The sequence below is a fragment of the Hippocampus comes genome, unplaced genomic scaffold (assembly GCF_001891065.2).
Source record: "Hippocampus comes isolate QL1 unplaced genomic scaffold, H_comes_QL1_v1.1 scaffold25, whole genome shotgun sequence".
Taxonomy (NCBI): Eukaryota; Metazoa; Chordata; class Actinopteri; order Syngnathiformes; family Syngnathidae; genus Hippocampus; species Hippocampus comes.
Window position 1 is genome coordinate 142,531 of NW_017804844.1, and position 20,552 is coordinate 163,082.

General features: G+C 45.8%; 1 protein-coding gene across 6 annotated transcripts in view; it reads right to left on the reverse strand.

Annotated features, from left to right (window-relative positions):
- Positions 1-20,552, reverse strand: part of LOC109519016 (cadherin-18) — a 123,152-nt gene that overhangs the window by 6,558 nt on the left and 96,042 nt on the right. For 5 of the 6 annotated variants that reach the window (XM_019875269.1, XM_019875251.1, XM_019875277.1 and 2 more), the window contains 8 exons: positions 19,730-20,024; positions 15,978-16,097; positions 11,569-11,736; positions 11,313-11,500; positions 10,572-10,825; positions 8,736-8,872; positions 6,888-7,012; positions 5,590-5,707 (listed from right to left, as the gene is read on the reverse strand). In XM_019875269.1, coding sequence (XP_019730828.1) covers positions 5,590-5,707; positions 6,888-7,012; positions 8,736-8,872; positions 10,572-10,825; positions 11,313-11,500; positions 11,569-11,736; positions 15,978-16,097; positions 19,730-20,024 — 1,405 coding nt within the window. Of the gene's footprint in view, positions 1-5,589; positions 5,708-6,887; positions 7,013-8,735; positions 8,873-9,576; positions 9,831-10,317; positions 10,450-10,571; positions 10,826-11,312; positions 11,501-11,568; positions 11,737-15,977; positions 16,098-19,729; positions 20,025-20,552 lie in introns of all 6 variants that reach the window. The other variant, XM_019875295.1, reaches the window with a different exon arrangement.

Genomic DNA, 20,552 nt, shown 5'->3' on the forward strand with positions numbered 1-20,552 from the left:
GTTGAGTGTTTGCATGTTTTTTAACGGCTGCGTCTTCTCACAGACCGCAAATCGGGCAGCGCACATGAATGAGAACACGCGAGGCGCAGGTGGGTGGGCGAGAGCCGCGTGCTTGTTGATTAACGGCGTGGCGTGACGGCCATCTGCAGTGTTAGGACTGTTGTGTTGTACATTTATGGTGGGTGTGTGTGTGTGAGAGAGACACAGGTAATCAGCCAGGAGGCAGAACGTGTTCCGAAGAGCGACTGGAAACCTCGTTATAGCTTTTTCAGGGCGGCTGCATTGCACTTCGCTTCTTGCCGCGCGTTTTGAAGCACGATGACGGCATCATCATTACTAGCCGAGCAGCATATTTGCCGTCCGCGGACGCCCAATTACCAGCTCAAGAAGACACCATCTCGTCTCTTTAAGTGCATACAGAATAAGAGATTCGGTTTCTGATCACGGAAAAGCATGCGTGGCAATTTACGAGCGGGAAAACATCATAGAAGGATCTCGTGCGCCTACAAGCCAGAGATCGACATTTACTGCTGTTTACTGTTTAATTCTGCAACGTTCGAAATTTTGCTTTTTAGTGAGGTTTAGTTTCTGCATGAGCGCGTGTGCAAGATTGTGATACGTTTTTGTTTCATGAAACCTTGAGTGTGGATGGTACAATAAACAATGACTTCTCGGGCCATAGTGTTTGCTTGCTATGGCGTCAAAGTAATGATTTTGTTGACTGTAAAAATGGGATTTATTTAATTGTTTAAAAAAAATTTTCATTATTTAAAAAAAAAAAGACGACATAAAGCTACCGTACATGTAAAACCTTTGATGGACACATCTGGCGGCCAGTACATTCACATTCGTACAGTGCATTTGCAGTACCGTCCTGGACGTTCGCATGGATCAACAGTCCTGAAAGGGCCATACATACTTTTTTTCATGGGACGAAAACATACACATGGCAAGGTATTAAAAAAAACCCCAAAAAAACACACTTTCTCTCTGGACAGAGAAGAATGAAAAAAATATAGTCCCAGGACATGTTTGCCTGGGCCAGAGCTCACTGAAGTGGACGGAGCACTTTTTTTTCCCCTTCCAGGATGTGCTGAAGCGGACGTTAAAGCGCCGCAGGAACGCGACGGCCTACGCTGTGACGTGGAGGGGGTGGGGGGCGATTTAGTTGGCCGGATAAAAATATCACATTCGCTCGGCAGAGACTAATCACATAACAGCTCTGTCCTTGACAAAGATGTGTTGAACAAATGCCTTTTTGTGAATCAGCATTACATTTACAATTTTTTTTTTCTGTGGAGCTAAAACTTCAAAAGTTATGTGTTTTTGCACAGAGAGATTAAAAAACGTCACCCCCTCCCCACTCCCCCGCGAGTATGAATGACACGAAGGCTAATTAAACGCCCCGCACGTCAATGGCCATGACAGCTCTTGTGTGCGCGCCCGCTGATCAGCCGCAATGTGAGACGGCCTCTTGCGGGGACACAAAGGGATGGCTCCAGAAATCTATTGATCTATTTATGCATGGGCGAAGGGAGGGGAAGGGGAGGGGGGGTGTTATTCAAAGATCATCTCCCCCTTTCGTCGCCTTCTGAAGGGAAATGTCATCACAAAATGACAGATAAAAAGAACAAAGTAGAGCTTTGGCGGAAACTGGAACGTAACAACGTGAGCTGTGGCTTGACGAAATGAAAGTCCAAATTGTTTTTTTTTTTTTTTTTAATTGCACAAGAGTAAAATGTTGACTTGTTGTTGTGAGCGAAGTGAACATTTTTTGTTGGAGCAAAGCAAGTTCAGTGAGTGTTCTGCAAGTTAAAATTGAAAACTATTTGCCCTCCAAGTTATTAAAAATGGGTATTGTATACAATGGCAGTTTACATTCTATTTTAATCTTCGCACTTAAGCACATATAGATGACTGTGAGTTTCTTTTCTTTAAGTTGAAAATATCGAAAGTGTTCTTTTAGGTTATTTTTTCTTTTCATATCTTTTTTTTTTTTTTTTTTTTTTTTTTGCTAGTTAGTCACCAAGCGCTTAGTTGTAATGACGGTCGATTTGCCGCCAGCGCTTGACCCGCTTTCGCCGACGTTCTGTCAGCGCAACGTTGACATTTAAGAGAATCGCACGCCGTCACTAATGGCTCCTCTTAAAAGTCAACTTTGCTAAAGTGACTGAAATGAACTGCAGTCAGAAATAATCGCATAGCTGCTTAAACACAAATATATATGCCGACTTCATTATTCCACATGATGCTGGAAAATACATCATTGTAAGCCTGTAGGACTTTTTTGTTGTTGTTTTGTCTTTCTAAATAGATTTTTTTTTCTTGCAGCTTACGTGGTTCAAAGCGTGTCCCTGCTGACATGTAACGCTTACTCAACTTTATTTTATTTCTGCGGTCAAAAAGTTGTCCATGTTGCCAACTCAGCAATGTGCTTGCGAAATTTTGGGACATTTTTTTTATCCCTCCAGTGACTATTTTTCAATAAAGCTACAACAGTGGTTTAACATAAGCAGAAGTATTTTCACACTGTTTTTATATGGCTAGCTAGCTAGCTAAATAGATAGATAGATAGATAAGACAGCTAGCTAGCTAGCTAGCTCGCTAGATAGATGCTCATGTCTATGATTTAGCTAGATAGATATATGCTCATGTATATAATTCTGTTCTGAATTCCGTTCCAGCTGGCAAAAATAAGAGCTCACATTTGATTCTAAGCGCACCATCTTTTTTGTGTGCCTCTCTCTTGCATACTCTGTCCATCATCAGTATCGTCCTTATGCCAGTAGAAGATTACATCTGCAGACAACAAGCTACAACACCATTCGGCATTTTCCCCCATGCGCGTCACACAGCTGCAAGCAAATATTGTGACCCACCCGGCAGTGTTAAAAACCCTCCCCGTGTCTATCTCGTCCTTGGCTCTTGCTCCCACTTGAATTGAATTCACCCCATTGGTCCGCACGCATAATCCCGCTGACAGTCGCGCAAACAAGCGCAAAGGAAAGAAAACTCAAACACCTCGTCTGAGTCTCACTAAGCAGAAAGGAGGTCATGAGAGATTTAGTGGTGTGAATGACTGTGAGGGATTTTTTTTTTTTTTCTCCCAGTCGCACAACAACAGAGGCTTTTTTTTATTAGGGCCTGCCACTAAGCAGCCAGCCGCTGTTGCTCGGCCGCCACATAAAAGATGGCAAGGAAGCCGCTCGCAGTGTGAGAGGAGCTTACTTTAATTACGAGACGCCAGTTGTCGACGACGTGCCGCATTGTGGCGCTCGGGCCGACACGGCAAAAGGACTTCTAATCCACGGGGGCGGCAGTGGCGGACCACTTTAGGGCTCAAATCAAACGGCCTCTTTTTAGTGCCACTGCGGATGCGGTCTGCGAGTGGGCTCGGTGGAGCTGAAGCGGCTTAACGTGAAGAACGCAGCTGGTGTTCGACATCTTTGGACAAACTCGACTGGACTCAGAAAGCGCGAGTCAGACAACTCAAAGACAGGCCTCAAAGAACTTTTTGGACTTGGAATGATGGCTTCTCTGGCGTAGCTTGGATCTGAACTAACTCAAAGCCGGGGGAGATGATAGTGGACTTCCTTGCACATCCCTCACATGATCAAACAGCTTCATGTCAACTGTGGAGAGACATCAAAACTCTTGGGATCACGATTTCCCAAGACTTGATTTGGGAAATGGCGAACCGCATCTTCAAAAAAAAAAAAAAAAATCCTACGAAGCAGAGATCACTACATAACTGTTGATTAAGGTCTGGTCCCTACACTTGACGACTTCAAACCGGTTGGAGAAATCCTTGACTGACAATTGATCTCACCCTGGGAACAACTTCTTCTAACGTCTTTCCGCACTCTGGCAGATTCTTCCCGAGAGGCAAGAGTGAAAGTTTTTGATGGCCGGGGCTTACGTCAAACGATTTTCACAGTCTCGGACTCAAACCTGAGCGTCAGAAGGAAGTTTTAGAGTTTTTACGAGAGAATCAGGGCGCGCTCGCGTCATCTCGACGGTTGGAAGGTGGTCATCTCAGCTATTTTAGTTGAACTCAATATTTCCACAATGTGACCTCTCTTCTTGCTGGATGTGATTAAAAACTCGAGAACTAGTCTTTAAACGTGAGCAGGTGTGAGTTGATAGTTTCCCAAGGGTCTTTGCCGCCCGATGGTATCATGCTGCTTTTATTAGCGCTCAAATAGCTGCGGTGACTGCGGCCTCTTTATCGTTCGCGGGGACAAACAGGCACATCCGGGGCCGGACGTTTATCATCCAGCCCTTCCGATCTGACGCCGTCGACGTCCCAACCCGCTCATCTTTTGATTTGATTTAGCTTGGAGGGAATCGCAAAGTCATCAGAGCTATTTCTGTCCCCCCCCCCCCGCATCATACGAGTAATACGTCCGCGGAGGACAGCGGGGCGACACTTTAATGTCACCTGAAACTAAAGCAGAGAGGGACTTTTGTCTTGATGTTCTCGAGAGAAACATTTGGCCCATCAAGTGCGAGTGCATTTGAGAATCCATTTATTTACATGTTATTTTTTCTTTTTGTTTAAAAAAAAAAAAAAAAAAGCACAACATCAAATTTGTTGATAACTTGTCTTCCAAAACTACACAAATGATCCAAAAATTAAATGTACATGAATTTGAATAAATTTGACACTCAAATAAGGAAAAAAAAAACCAGAAAAGATTTGATATTAATGTAAATATTGAATATATTTTTGAATAATATATAACAATCAAAATTAAAAAAACAAAAAACAGCCCTGCGTGAAATTATCTCTGCTCCTCTGTGGCTCTAAGTGGGAATGGTACTAAAATAATTCAAAATTAAAGGTATGCGGATTTGAATAAATATATCTATGAAATAAGAAAACTAAAAGAAATGTAAAAGTGCAACTTTTACGGAAATAATTATATCGGAATACTAATATTAAATATATTTTTATTAGACTGTATACCAATGAAAAATAATTCAAATATCTGTTTTTTTTTCTTTCTTTTTTTGTTACTTGTCACCAGAACATTCTTGTCTGTCAGTCAGTGAATTTTACAGACTTAAAAAAATGTTTTACAGACAAATCAAATCGCTGAATAAACGACACCAGCGTCATCAAACATACGTAAAATACACAACGTTAAAGCAAAGCACCAACTACTCAAACGCCGCTGCCAAAGCGGTCTCGGGTGCGCGCAAGCCTTCGGATCGCCGCAGTCCCACCTAAAGCGAGGTGTTCGCCACAGATGGTCGCCATGGTAACACCTTCCGTCGGCTGCGCATAAATGTCGCCGCTCGGGGTAGAGTCGCAGTGCGATAGCGCCTCGAATCCATTCGACAGCCGCACGCGCCCACACTCGGGCGTCCAGCAACCAAGCCACTATGTTGTTTTTTTGCGGTTGGTTTCCTGACTACTTGGACTTGTCATTCACGAATTTTTCCAAAAGCCGCGGACGACAAACGACATGATTTTGCTGACACGGCCTCCAGATGTCAAGCCGACATCAACCGTCCCCCCTGACGGAAGCCGGCGGTAGGAAGCCAGAAGAAATGCAAACATAGGCGACAGCGCGGCTCAATTACCTTCGTTGTCCTTCAGGGTGAAGTTGGGATTAACCGGCATCTGGCTCGGCAGGGCGAAGGAGAAGCGCTGTCCGTTGGCAAAGTCGTCCTTGTCCACGGCGCTGATCGTCTGGATGGGCTGACGTTGGGCACACGGGACAAGATCATTAGCTGAAACAATACGGAGAATGGCGACGGGTGTCGGCCAGCCCGAAGGACTGACTTGAGTTCCTTTTTAATTGGCGACAGTGTGGGACCGGTGACAGGCGCCTCGGGAGAAACACGAGCTGCCAGCAGTGTTTTTCTCTTCAAGTGAGAGCTTGGTTTTGTTCCTCTTGAGCTTTATCTTTCACCAACCCCCCCAAGTACACTACGTCCAATTGCGAGTTTTACAATATGCGATTTATAGGCCGACGTGGCAAACAGTCTCGTTGGTGGGGAAAAAAAAAAGTTAACGGAGGGACTGTTCATTTTAAAAAAAGAGGAGATCGTAGTTTTTTTGTTTTGTTTTTGTGCAGTTGTAGAGTGATTAAAGTGACTCAAGACTGCCTACGCTGGTCTCAACCATGTAGTGCACTCCCATTTTTGCCAAAATGGCGATGCTAGCATTGGGGTTTTTTTTTTCCCCTCCAAGCACTTTTTGAGTGTTGACTTAATATATCCGTCCAAATAAAATGAGGTTGAGCTGCAGCCTGTGAAGAATTGACGCCAGCTATCTTCTTAATAAACCCAGGGGAGCGTTCCACATTGCGTGACAGCAAACATACAAACCGCTTGCTTTCTTGAACGTGTGCAGTCGAGCTTTGAACACAATGTCATTGCTCACACTTAATCCGCAGGAAAGCCGCGGCGTCATTTAGCGCAAACGTTAATTCAAACTTCTCCCCAACTAGCTTCAAATGATTAGAAACGAGGTTTTCTTTTTTTAGTCTTTCTATTCCGGCAGCGAGTCGGCCTTCTCAGCCATTTTCGTGTGACTGATTGCTCCCTATCTCCGGAAAAGAAGAGGGGAGAAAGAAAAAAAAAAAAGTACTGCTTAATTCAAAATGACTAACAGCAGTGAGAGTAAATTGGGAGCTGCTTCAATTGTGAGAATTTGTCATTTGTTCTTTCCATTTTGAATGGCAATTGTAAAACAAACAAGTGGCTCATTACTTTGTTTTTTTTGAAGCTAACACACAGAAAAAAAACACCCCAAAGATGTCAGCTTTTGAAAATTAATAAAACAATGAAGAGAGGATTTTCATGCAAATGCAAAAAAAAAAAAAACCTGACTGCTCTGCCGCAGCAACAAGACTGAGGCCTGCGCCGCCACCCACCTGTCCAGCCCTCGTGCTCTCGCACACGATGACCTCCTCGTCGGCGGCGGCCACTTGCGGCGCGTTGTCATTGACGTCCAGCACCTGCACGGTGACCGGGATGTAACTGAGGAGGCCGGGGTTGTCTGGCGAGACACATGGGTGTACAAATATCAAAGCCTTAAAAAGGTCAGCCGTGTAATTCTTAGCGCGCCGACCGCTCTCGGCTTTTCTGGTCCGGCTGCCGGTAGACCTCACACGCTGACTTTCACTCTTTATAAACCTTTCATAATGTTTGTCAACAATAGGCGGCCATGATATTTCTGGGTGGCGGGAAGGTAAACCGACGAAATTGGACAAGCTTGGGAACCGAACATCCATTCAGCGGGCGCGTTGCAGGCAATTTCTCGCAGGTACGGCATGCCTAAATGTTTGCTTGGGTTGTGTTTCATCGGGCTAATTTAGCAAAAGCTAACGGCTAGCCTGCTTGTAGCCTCCGGGAAAGCTAATGAACCAGTCCTTCAATGATCACCTTTACTATGTCTGACTTTCTGGCACATCTATTTCGGAATCACGATCCAGCTCCATTCCAAGCAATTTACAACCCCCACCCCCACCCCACCCCCACGAGCGCTTTTTCGAACCAGAAATGGGATTCTTCATGTTAAATGTTTCTATCTACTAATCCCACTCAGTCACAAAACAATTTCCTAGTGACAGATTGAATATAATCTCCCGGAATTAAATCAAACGGGATGGCAATCAAATGTAGATTAAACGCGGGTTGACATTTCCGCTTTTGACGCCGCTTTAAAACTAGCGTTTAAAAAAAATTATTTCTTCACATGTCTGCTTTTCAAAAAAAAAAAAAAAATCAAGCCATTCTCAAGGGTGAGATAAACTATGAAAGCTTTGTCGACACAACATGAGTTGGAAATGGCCAAGTAGGTTCTTTTCGTCATATTCAATTCTGACAATGGCTTGGCTTTGAGATTGGATAGACATTCAGGAGAATACGCAATGTGAAGGCCAAAGCGAAGAAAACAGCTTCTTTCTAAAACATCGCTCACTTTTTCACCGGAGTGTTGGTCGCGGTGCAACTTGAAGTTTTTCTTTTTAATTCACCCTTTCATGCACACTGTAACCTGATAACATGATAAGACGTCCACTGTCGTATAATCACTGTCCCTGAAAGGGTTAAAAAAAAAAAAAAAAAAAAAAAAAGCTCACGCAGCCGCTGTTGTATTTGTATTAGTGCCTGCAAGAGGTTTGCACCTGAGGGTTGTATGACACATTTTTCTTGATGATTTTTCACTCACTCGATTCTTTGCCTGCCGGTCTTTTATGCGTGACTCCGGGCGTCCTTGCCCACTCAAAGGCTTGCTTTTATTGAACAGGAGGCGCTCGGCCGCATGCAAATGAGAGACGGCCCAGATAATGGCGCATTAGCATGCGGTGGCGCTGTTGCTTGGCAGGGGATTTGCCTAATTGTGATTACAAATTAGCCAAGTTACCTGATAGCTAAAGTTAGCGGGGGCCTGCTTTAATTTAATTAATTGTTCCTGTATGAAAGGACATTGAACAATTGGGACTAATTTGATTTTGCTAGTCAATTATAAGGAGGAGTGCGCCGGATCTGATTTGAATACGCCCGATTCAAAATGTAAATGATCCGACCTTATCCCCGGGAAACGCAATTGTAAATTTCACGCTGAAAGCACCTCATATTGGCAATATTTACCCACTTGCGTGATTGTTATCAGCACGCTGCGTCAACACTCGGAAACCCGACAGAAAAAGAACCAGAGCGCCTGTATTTGTGGGAGTTTAGAAAAGAGGGGGGCTACGTTTTACTCGCCGGGTACCTACCAACCTCCGAGGCCATCACGGTGATGTTATGCCAGGCAGTGTCCTCGCGGTCCAGCGGCTGCGTCGTCCTGATAACGCCGCTGATCTCGTCGATGCGAAAGTAGATATGGTCCGACTCCTTTTTGTCCATGTAGTACCTGAACACAACACTCGGTCAGCAATGGCGCGCGCGAGAACGAGCCGAGCATTCCAGTTTGGAAGGTGGCAAACAAAACTCAGACCGTTCCAATTGGTGTCACAAGTCATAGCAATGGATGTTGACAAAATCAACATGGCAGACAGCAACAAAGACCCAAAGTCGTCTATTATTCATTTAAAAAAGAAAAAAAACAAGAAGCTGCGAAGTGTGATCCAACTGTCGACCGGTAGCGGCAAGAGCGGCGCTTCGTCTCATTAGCGGCTTCACGTCATCGCTCGATCGCTGCGGGCGCCTCGCCTATACGAGTGTCACTGAACGAGATACCTGTGCACGGTGAAAACCTCGGATTAGTCCACCGCCTCGGGGCCGCTATCTGTCTTTCCCCATTTGCGCCGCCTCACAAACTGGAGTTTAGAGCGCATACAAATGTGCTAAGCAGTTGTACCGCCCGCGGTTCTTTCGACCGGGAAACAAAGAAATCATTCACGGGAATATTCATGGAGGGGGAAAAAAAAAAGGCGTCTTGAACTGCGAGGCTTGCGGCTTGACATCATGCCACATGGGTGACGGTTCGAGACAAGTCAGTTTTTATTCATTGATTTTTTTTTTTTTTAACTCTGTTGAGATAGCGAACTTTACAAGGATTGGGAAAGCTACCGTAGTTATCGCCGCATTCGTAATACGGGCTGTATTAAGTCTTACCTGACGGGGCTGTTCCTGCTGTCAGGGTCGCGAGCCGTGACGGCGCCCACTTCCGTGCCGCCGGGCGAGTTCTCGTACACGTCCATGATATAATAATCCAAAGAGAAGACAGGTGCTTCGTCCACGTCGCCAACGGTGATTTTTAGCGTGGCCGTGTCCTTAAAGGAGCCCAGGTAGGAAAAACGAGGATCCGAGTGCGTGTTGGTGCCCTCGATGTGGAGTGTGTACGTCTTCTTCCTCTCATAGTTTAGAGGCTGTCGGGACCAGAGGGAAGATTTTAACGCTCATGTCGAGAATTTTCGGGTGACGAGTCTTGCGCTACTGACGCGGCGGCGGTCAGCGAACTGGTTTCGTGTCATGCGATATTTTGATGGACAGTTGCCGTCATGGCAGACAAATTCCGCTTCACAAAAACAGGATGTTGGAAAAAGCAAGGTCTTCAGTGCATTGGAGAGCCGACTTCCCGAATCACCAGTCCCGATAAAACCGTATTTTTACTTTTTCTTGGACGTTCTCGTCTCCTTCTTCTTCTGTCTCATCATTCGGCCTTTGCCCCTTTCCGAACAAGCGTTTCAAATCCTTTTTCAAACAAAATTTTGCTAGCTTATGTGACCTTACTTGGCATGACTGCTCTGACCCGACTAAGATGCACTTGATTTTCAAAATAAAACTTCTTTCAGACTCTGATGATCCATAAAATATTCTTTCTTGAAAACTGTAATCGGCGCATTGGAAATTTACCTTTCTGAGGGTGATGATTCCCTCTTTGGTGTCCTTGTCGGTGGCTATCGAAAACATGTTGGCCCCTTCCGAGTTAATGATGCTGTACTTGATGTCCGCGTTGACGCCCAAGTCCTCGTCGTTGGCTTTAATCTTCCCCACCGGTTTCCCGACTTGAGCAGACTTAACTCTGTTGAGATAGCGAACTTTACAAGGATTGGGAAAGCTACCGTAGTTATCGCCGCATTCGTAATACGGGCTGTATTAAGTCTTACCTGACGGGGCTGTTCCTGCTGTCAGGGTCGCGAGCCGTGACGGCGCCCACTTCCGTGCCGCCGGGCGAGTTCTCGTACACGTCCATGATATAATAATCCAAAGAGAAGACAGGTGCTTCGTCCACGTCGCCAACGGTGATTTTTAGCGTGGCCGTGTCCTTAAAGGAGCCCAGGTAGGAAAAACGAGGATCCGAGTGCGTGTTGGTGCCCTCGATGTGGAGTGTGTACGTCTTCTTCCTCTCATAGTTTAGAGGCTGTCGGGACCAGAGGGAAGATTTTAACGCTCATGTCGAGAATTTTCGGGTGACGAGTCTTGCGCTACTGACGCGGCGGCGGTCAGCGAACTGGTTTCGTGTCATGCGATATTTTGATGGACAGTTGCCGTCATGGCAGACAAATTCCGCTTCACAAAAACAGGATGTTGGAAAAAGCAAGGTCTTCAGTGCATTGGAGAGCCGACTTCCCGAATCACCAGTCCCGATAAAACCGTATTTTTACTTTTTCTTGGACGTTCTCGTCTCCTTCTTCTTCTGTCTCATCATTCGGCCTTTGCCCCTTTCCGAACAAGCGTTTCAAATCCTTTTTCAAACAAAATTTTGCTAGCTTATGTGACCTTACTTGGCATGACTGCTCTGACCCGACTAAGATGCACTTGATTTTCAAAATAAAACTTCTTTCAGACTCTGATGATCCATAAAATATTCTTTCTTGAAAACTGTAATCGGCGCATTGGAAATTTACCTTTCTGAGGGTGATGATTCCCTCTTTGGTGTCCTTGTCGGTGGCTATCGAAAACATGTTGGCCCCTTCCGAGTTAATGATGCTGTACTTGATGTCCGCGTTGACGCCCAAGTCCTCGTCGTTGGCTTTAATCTTCCCCACCGGTTTCCCGACTTGAGCAGACTCCGGGACGTACTGCTGGTAATTTTCTGTGGATGCAAGTTTAGATGTGACAACAAGAACTTCCCTTCAGACCCGCCCGTTTTCGAACACGTACTTTGCGGGAACTTTGGCGGGTTGTCGTTGACGTCTGTCAACGTGACGTTGATGACGGTGGATCCGGAGAGGCCCCCGACTTGGCCTGCCATGTCTTTGGCTTGGATGACCACGATGTAATGTTCCCGGGCTTCCCGGTCCATGTTCGCTAAGGCAGTTCTGATGGTCCCTGCAACGAAAGACGACTTCCTTCATTGTCGAGGCTTCGCTCATGTTTCGAGATGTTCAATGATGGCTCAGCCTTGAATGACGGATTTTTTTTGTTTTTTACCTCTGGCTCACATTCAAACATACACTAATGTGCACGGCTTAAAAAAAAAAAAAAAAAAAAAAAAGGACTGCAACTTCTTCCAAGCGGCACCAAGAGGCAAAACCCGCCTTGATTTACTGCATGCAATAAGTGCACTTCCCGTGTTCTCATTGCGTTGAGTCGCAATGAGAGCCTTAATTCACCGGCACCAAATGTAATAACGTCCTCACACTCGCGCCCGCCGTCCCCCGAGCGTTTAAATCGGACCGTTCCCCTTCCCACGTGCTTGCGCCGATCCAGCAGCCTTCAAACTCGCGTTTATTCTATTTTATTTTTTGGGGAGGGGTGAACTTGTGAACCCCCCCCTGCAATAATACGCTTGACCGGGAACTGCGAGATCCGGCCGGGAGCAAACGCCGTGGTGTTGCCCTCGCCTCACTGCTGACACCGGTGATTGTTTGACAGGACCCGATGGACTTCCAGAGGGCTTGGCGGCAAATTAAAGCACACAATCTTATGTAACCGCGAATTCGGTTGACAAGACAGGGACATGGCTCTCTGCCAATAGCGAAAACAAAACAAAACAAAAATTATTCACACCCTCCCTCCCCTCAAATGTCCATTTCAGACTTGGAAATAAATGTCTTCACCATAAAAGTTCACATTTGGACATCTCACATTGAGCTTCTATGGCACGTGTCAATTTACTGCCCCCCTCAAAATAAATCAAAACCCGCAACCGTTCATGTCGAAACAGCAGTTGGCAACAAAAGTGAGACCACCACCTCGTGAAAGTGTCAACAAGCTATCCCTGACGCCAAGCGACTGTTTTTAAGCACACCCCTAACGGTTGCCTAGCAGCGTTCGGGGCACGTTAGCCTCGGTCGGCCGCTAACGTAACCACAGGCCAGGTCATTCGGTACACCTGTTCAATGCAAGAAGTGGAACACGAACCACATTGTAAACCACCCCTGCTAGATTATCATTCAATATCACGGACAAAGCATGGCTCTTTTTGTAACTGTTCTATCATAAAATGAGGACACCGAGCCCACTTGAAGCCGTTCCGGGTTCCTGGCTAATCAGTTTCATTCATGCTATTCATATCAAAAGTCTGGACAAGCCCCTTTTAATTTCCCCTTTACAAAAGCGACGGAAGGAAAGGTCACTTCAACCTCACTTCCTGCGTCGCGACCGGCGCCGATGGAAAGTAATCCCTCTTGCATCCGGGCCAGGAGGCGGAGTCATTAAAAGCGAGTCAAGGAGGCAGCGGGGCGAAGTGAGCTCGCCCTGCGTATCGCCTGTTAATGCCCCGCCCCCGTTTGGTCGCGCTCATCTACGTGATTGACATGTCTTGACATTCATTCTTTTAATTCACGCTTTCTGCCGCACTCACGCCTGATGTTGAAAAATATGAAAACAAAATATTTTGTTTAAGAATTGTTTCGGGTTTCTTTGACGCGGTTTTCGTCTTGCGGACTCGCGACGGTCCACCCTTGCTGCCGTCAAACTCGAATTTCGATAGCAGATGATAGAAGTCGATTTTCTATTTTATCCTTCCGTTCATCCGTTGTCAAGGACAGCTGGAGTCTTTCCTCGCTGAACTCGGGGGCAACAGTGACTTAGTCTTTTCAGTTCAATTTAATTGATTTTTTTTTTTTTTGATACAGAAATCTTCTAATGTCATGCTGCGTATATTCAACACGCAGGATGGATTCCTCGAGTGCACTTTGCAGTTTATTTGACTCACTAAAAGACTGAAACGGCAACATCGGTGAGATCATAGCGTTCTTGCTTCTCTTTTGAGGTTGTTTTTTTTTTTTTTTTTTTTTTTTTAAACCGCAATCGCGAATGTATTCTGTGCTCCGTCTCGCTGAAGAGCACGTCATTTTTCCACATTACGGCCTTCAAAAAGAACAGCCATTGCGTGGCGCTCAAAAGACCCTCATTCCCTTTCTCTTTTATTTATTCCACTCTTCACCAACATTATCACTATCGTGCGGCTGTGCACTCCAGAAGTCTCCCAGGCCTAATTAACTGTGAGCCGAGTGACCCGTGAGCTCCCCGTTTTCTGCCGCGTCGCCAAGTCGGCGGGGCTCGGAACGCTCAGCAAATGAAAACAAAAACGCACTCGCCGTTTGGAGCAACCCGCGCACGAAAGAGGCAAGCGCACCTTATGCGAATACATTTTTCATCCATCTCAAGACATTTTGAAATAAATAAATCTCAGCCTTGTTTCAATGTTGGTCAATATGATCGTACTTGTCCAACGCCACCAAAACCAACAACTGCGGTCAAATGCAAGGTTGGACACGTTGAGACCATTTGCGGCAGTAACAAATGAAGTTTCACTTGAGCTGCCTTGCTTCTTTTTAATCAGACACTTAAAAGAGGCAAAAAAAAAAAAAAAAAAGCATTTCAAAGCGCTCGGCAACCTTTTCCGGCCACCAAAGTACAAAGCAAAACCTTCAATTAAAGCGTCAAGGAAAAGTTTTGATGTGCTCACTTCCCAAAAATGGAAATGCCAAGAAACAGAATGAGCGCCAGTTTGTGCGGTGAACGGCGCTAAAAGCCTGTTATTAACTAACGCAGCGGCAAAGTGGCCGTCGCGTCAATCCTTTGCTTTCGTTGGCCGCAGTTCACGCTCTGCCACAACGCATTCGTCCGCTGTTGCGGTTGGCTGCAAAAAGAAAAAAAAAAAGGGGGGGGGAGAGTGTGATCTTTGCACCCCTGAACTCGCAGTCGGAGCACAATGCCGCCCACAAAGTCTTCCGCCGACTCTCTGCTGAGGGCCGCGGGTTAATTTAGAAAAATAATTGCGAAGGAGTCGACTTCCTTGAATCGGGGCCAATTTGACACAGGCGAGGTTGGTTAGCCTTTTACCCAACCTCCCTGCTCTATTAACGCTGATACCATCACGCGATCCACCTCTTTGTCGGGCTGCAAACTTCTAAAGGAGGACAATCTCCTGGGTGAACAAAAAAGGATTATAGGAGATTACCGACGCGCCCTTCAATCTCCGTCTTCGGGAAATCCTGGCCCGTCCAATTCTGTGTTATCCCCCGAGTGTTGCGCCCTCGCAGCTAAAGCTAGATGGCAATCAAAGTTCTCTTTTTGGCTTTCCCAATCGAGAGCGAGCATGGTTTGGCATCCCGGAAGAAAAAAAAAAATGGTCTAGTTTGACATTTTGGAAAAAAAAAAAAAAGTTGTCTGATTGATGGCATGACAGCTTGAGGCTTTAGGCAAAGTGCAGCAGCCTCCATCTGTGTCAGATCCTTCAGTAAACTTGAACGCTGGCAAATCCCAGATCAGCAGAGAAATTAGCCTATTTAGGATGGGGAAGGCCTTGGGGGGGAGGGGGGAGACCGGGGGGGGGGCTGTAGTGGTTCTCCAAGAGACGAGGTTGAACACAGTCGATGCGCTTCTGACATGTAGCCCGCCAAAAGTGCTGCGCCCGCAACCTGATGACCAGCGGCCCGGTCCGGACTCCGCCCCATTCGACAACCGCGTCCGCCGATTGAAGTTCTGCTCAAACTAAATCAAGATCGAGGTTTGCTCTCAAGCAACTGAAATGAACCATGTCACACGCGCTAAGGCTCCACAAAGTGGCACGCGAGCGCCACTTCCTCCTCCGCATATCCTTCCGTAGTTCCGTGCTTGCTAATTTGAGGGATGAGGGTGGATGGCCAGTGGCGAAAACAACAGGCTACTTGTGTAACGCAGTGTGTGTGTGTGTGTGTGTGTGTGTGTGTGTGTGTGTGTGTGTGCGATGTGCAGCTGGCCTTCCATCGCGTGCCCAGCCTCTCTCACGCCCCGAGCAAGAATAACGGTGCGGACTAGTCGCTGAGTCGGCACATGCAAACGAGTCATGCAACATGAGAGGTGAGTTCCGGAGTGCAGTCAAGTCAGGTAGATTTGGATAACCACCACTTGTTTCTTTTTTTTTTTTTTCTCTCCCCCTCTCCAATTGCTCTCGAATCGTCATTAATTCGTTTCATTTTAGCAACGGGATGAATGTGCTTGTGAAGCAATGTCATCAATCATGAAGACGTTTGGGAAGGGTCATGCTTCAAGTTTCAAACTGGGGTGAGCATTTCAATCTAAATATATACATATATTTCTTTTTTTACACAAACATCTCTACTTGAGGTATAGTGCACCTGTTTTGGGGTCCACGGAGAAATATGGCTGTCCTTGTAGGATGCTATAGACGATGCGGGCGCTGTTTCCGTACGTGGGGTCGTCGGCGTCGGTGGCCGTGATTTGCAGCACCGATGTACCTAAAAAAAAAGAAAAAAAGAAAAAATACTAAGTTATTTTTAAATGTGTGCTTTCATATGTCTCAATACAAAAATATCGATTAAAAACAAAAAGTCACATTTATGAAGCTGGTGTGTCACCAAGAACTGTCAAAACGAATTATTGATGTCAAAGCTAGCTGCACTGAATATGTGACACTACAAATCAGTCATAAATTGTCTTCCGCTACGCTTCCAGGAGCGATGACTCGATTGGCAGGTCAAGAACTCGATTTGGAATCTTTATTCTGCCTTTTTGTGTGTCTGCCATCATTCAAAATCACGCTGGAATCAGAAAGCGCCCGAGCACAAAATGTCTCTGAAAGTCACAATTTGTCATGATTGCGCCCCAGGCAAAGCGGCAACGCCTTTGCTAGCTTTGCTACTTTAAAGTGACTACCCCCCCCCCCGCTCCCGCCAAAAAAGGGGCTGAAAAAGTACACCTTCCAGAGAAATTGTTAGCAGAAATGCATTTGCCACGAAACATTCTTGGAGTCGACAACACCAAACATTTCTCTGAAAAAAAGGCCATGAATGGGGAATATCTTGCTTTTCCAAATCAGTTGCATCATCGTGAGAACTCTCTTTTCACGGCCCTCCATGTCACTTTTTTTTTCCTGTCTTATAACGTTCTCCAGAGATCAACCAATCAACATTACAATCGTTGATTGACTTGACCACTCTCGACGGAGGCTTCAAAGCAGACATGGTGAAGCGTCATTTTGCTGTGATGCCGCACACAAGTGGAATGCTTTTAACTCCAAAATTGATCCTTTTTCCACATTACATTACATTATATTTGTACTTGGTTCATTTTTGCCACTGGTGGTGGTGGTGGTTCCCCCGCCCCCTTCCCCAGGGCATTGACCATCACTTGAAGCGATGGAGCTCTCATTATTCTGTTCTTCGTCTCCCTTCCAAAGACAACGAACGATGGCTGCCTGCTGGTGGTTTTATTTACAGTCATTGCGCGGTGTGCCTGCAAGTCATTGTGCACCCATTTAACACTCGGACTGCGTCTCGGGGAGCATTACAGGCTCCATTAATCCATCGGCGTATAATTACATGGGGCAAGGATCATGTGACACCGTTCAGAGCGCAACGCCGTTCCCGAAATGTGCCGATACCAGTGTTTGGTTTTGCCTGCAGTGTTTGTATTTTTTTTTGTGATGGTCATATTTATTCATGACCTCATATTTTATCTTCTACATTAAGAAGACAGGACCCCGCAAGCAAAGTGCAGCCTTTCATTTGTGGAAATATGAACTCCTAAACATGTACACAAGGCACCATCGCGAAAGACAGGGAAGCACTTTTGAATCTCAGTTTTTTTTTTTGGGGGGGGGGGGGTAGTACTTCCAACACTACATGAACGCTTCTTTGAAGACTAAAATGAGATACCCAAATCAAGACGTGTGTTGTACTTGAAAGTCGAATACAACTGTCACTCATCAATCTTCCCTTAGTTGTTTCCCTCCCGGAGTCATTTCAGCATCTTCGTCCGCTTTCTTCGCCCAGGCTTTCATTTAGCTAAGCACTAAAAGCTCCCCATTCCCTGCGTTTTGTATCCCGGCCGAAGGGGCCATTTTCTAACGACCCAAGCACGCTCACGTGAGGGCAACGCCAGGACATCTACATCTTCCGACAACTGTTTGAGAGGCATTTGAGACGCGCGATTAAGAAGCAGCAACTTTCATGGAGATTAGCATTGGGCGGGAAGAAGGAGCTAATTATCTTCCCCCTCCTTCACGGCCTTTTGATTTCCTCCCTTGTGTCATCATCAGGCTGCCTTCGCTTCAGTTACTGTACCTAGCGTGAACTGTCTAGCCTCTCTCACGGCACCGGGAAGTCAACAGAAATCGAACGAGAAGCTCAAAAAGAAGCGGAACAAAACAAAGACGCAAACAGAACGTGAACAGGAAGTAACCAAGCGCTAAATAGGTTGTCAACAAGATGTTAACAGGAGGAAATATAAATGTCTGTTTTATGACTTTGTTGCCCTGGCGTAAGGATTCTGCGCAATGCAAGTCTTGAATAGTTCTTTGGTTCCTCTCCTCTAGCGGATCTCTGGTGGGAGGCGCTAATGTCAAGGGGGGAGAGCGAGGATCAAGGACAGAGCGTGTGGCCAAACAGAGAAATGAGATTTCTCTTCCTCTTTGCACAACTTAACGGATCCGTTATTGATGTTTAAATTGCGGTTTGTTTGTCGATGTCAGGAAACGGATTTCATGTGAAAACAGCCATCGTAGCATTTTTTTTTTCTTCTTGCACTGAGTTTACACGGGAGTTGCTGTCGCCCGTGTGCTCCTTGCCGATGTCTACATGCATACACATGAGAGCGAGCTGGCACGTATCGACTGTATATTAAGAGGGCGCCTGCGGCTATGGTGATGTTTGCATAATTAACGGACATTTGCTCCACACGGCTTTATTTTTACCATGCAACTTGGAGCGGGAAGATAAGTCGCCGACCCCACCGTTAGGTACCTCGGTGCATTTGAATATCGTGATCCCCTGATTGAGTTATTTGCGGGGGGAGAAAAAAAAAAAAAAAACGGTGTGCCTCAAGGTTGTGTCCTCTGCCAACAATTCTTCAATACAATCATTCCATTTGCAGAACATTGAAGTTACTGTGGTCTTCATGTAACAAAATGACAATAAACGGTATTGCTGTCATCAAAAAGGCCCCACAAGGACTTTCCATTAAAATACACTTCAACAGAACTGCCGTCAGAGTGCTTCAAGGACATTTTATCTATCTATTTATTTATTTATTTTTAAGCATGGCTGCATTGAGAGCACAAAAACTTGCTATGCCGCGTAGAGGGAGAGGAGGAGGATTTAGAGGGTCATCGACACAGAACAAAAAAAAAAAAAAAAAAGTCTCGTCTGGAGGATGCATTGACAGGATGCCGCCGACGCACAACTGAAATACTTATTTAAAAACAAACAAAAACAGACTGGTTCATGTTACCGCCTCCATTATTCAATTCCTTCTCTCTACAGAGACATTCAAAAATATTGTTCCACTTTGGGTAAAAAAAATAAAAATAAAAAACAAAAAAACTGAAACTGTGAAATGTTGCTAGTGGCCAGTGTCGGGTGCATCCCATTTCTCCTGTCACAAATCTGTTGCGACATAGATGGATGAACGATTGGCACATTCCCTGCCGCGTATTTCGATGCTGCTTTTGTCATTTTTTTTCAACATTCAATGTGAGGTGATGAAGCCGCTGGACCGAGAAGAGGACCTCTTTTGTCGGTCGCCTCGAAAGAACAAAAGAAGTCTAAAAAATTGATGCGCTTGCCACACGATGCATGCAAGGTGCAGGGAAGCTTTTCTTGGACTTCCTTCGCTTCGGGTAGAGTGCTTCCCAAAGGCCCTCCCCGTAAGAGAAAAGCTGTAAGAGTGAAAGGAGCGGCCGGCTAATTATATCCCACATCAGCTTTGGGCTGTAAAAACGAAGTGGAAGCATCGACAACCACAGGTGGGTGAATGATTTCACCGGAGTTGGACTCGCTCCAAGTTGCCGGTTTCAAGACTCGGGACTTGCTTGGCTAAAACTTGGGTGTTCATGAGACAACACACAACGCAAGAGTTTCCGTTGACTTACCCACGTCAGACATTTCCGGGACGGTGGCGACAAAGGGTCCGTCGGGAAACTGCGGCGCGTTGTCGTTGATGTCCTGGACTTTGATGATGAATTCCGACTTTGGTTCCAGCGCCTCCTCCGTGTGGCGGTCCAAGGCCTGCGCGTGCAGCACGTAGTGCGACTTCTTCTCCCGGTCGAGGCTCCTGGTGGCATGGATATCCCCCGTGACCTCGTTGATCAGAAAGATGGTCCCGGCGCCCTCGCCGCTCAGAATGTAGCGCACCGTTCCGTCGCCTTTGTCCGAGTTGGAGTGAAGCTGCAAGGGGGAAACGATACAAACAAGAAGGGATGAATTTTCGACCGGGTTTGAAACTTTCTCACACACCACTTCCGTATTGACTGCGACTGATCATGGCTAAGGACAACTGCAATGACACAAAAAATGTGGGATGACTTTTTGCTCGGACCCCATGATTATTATTTTTTTTTATCGACACCAGATTCGACACAAGTTGAGCAAAATCAATTGACGTGACAGTCATATGATACTGTTAAGACATGATTTCTCTCTGTTAGCTGGATTTGAAAGAAACAATGTAGAATGCTGTTGAAGGTATTTCCTTCTTACTGTGATTACAATCACCTTTGGTAACCCCTCACCCCCACTACTTTTATGACCTCTCCAGAGGACATGTCAACATCAAAAGAGGAACTGTTATCTCAAGTATCTGTGTTGCAGCTATTGAGGGACTGCGTTTTACTATGAGTACTATTGACCTCAGTCTCTTTCCTGAAGATCTGTTTGCACACTTAAAACAACGTATGTAGTGTTAAAGTTTATCTT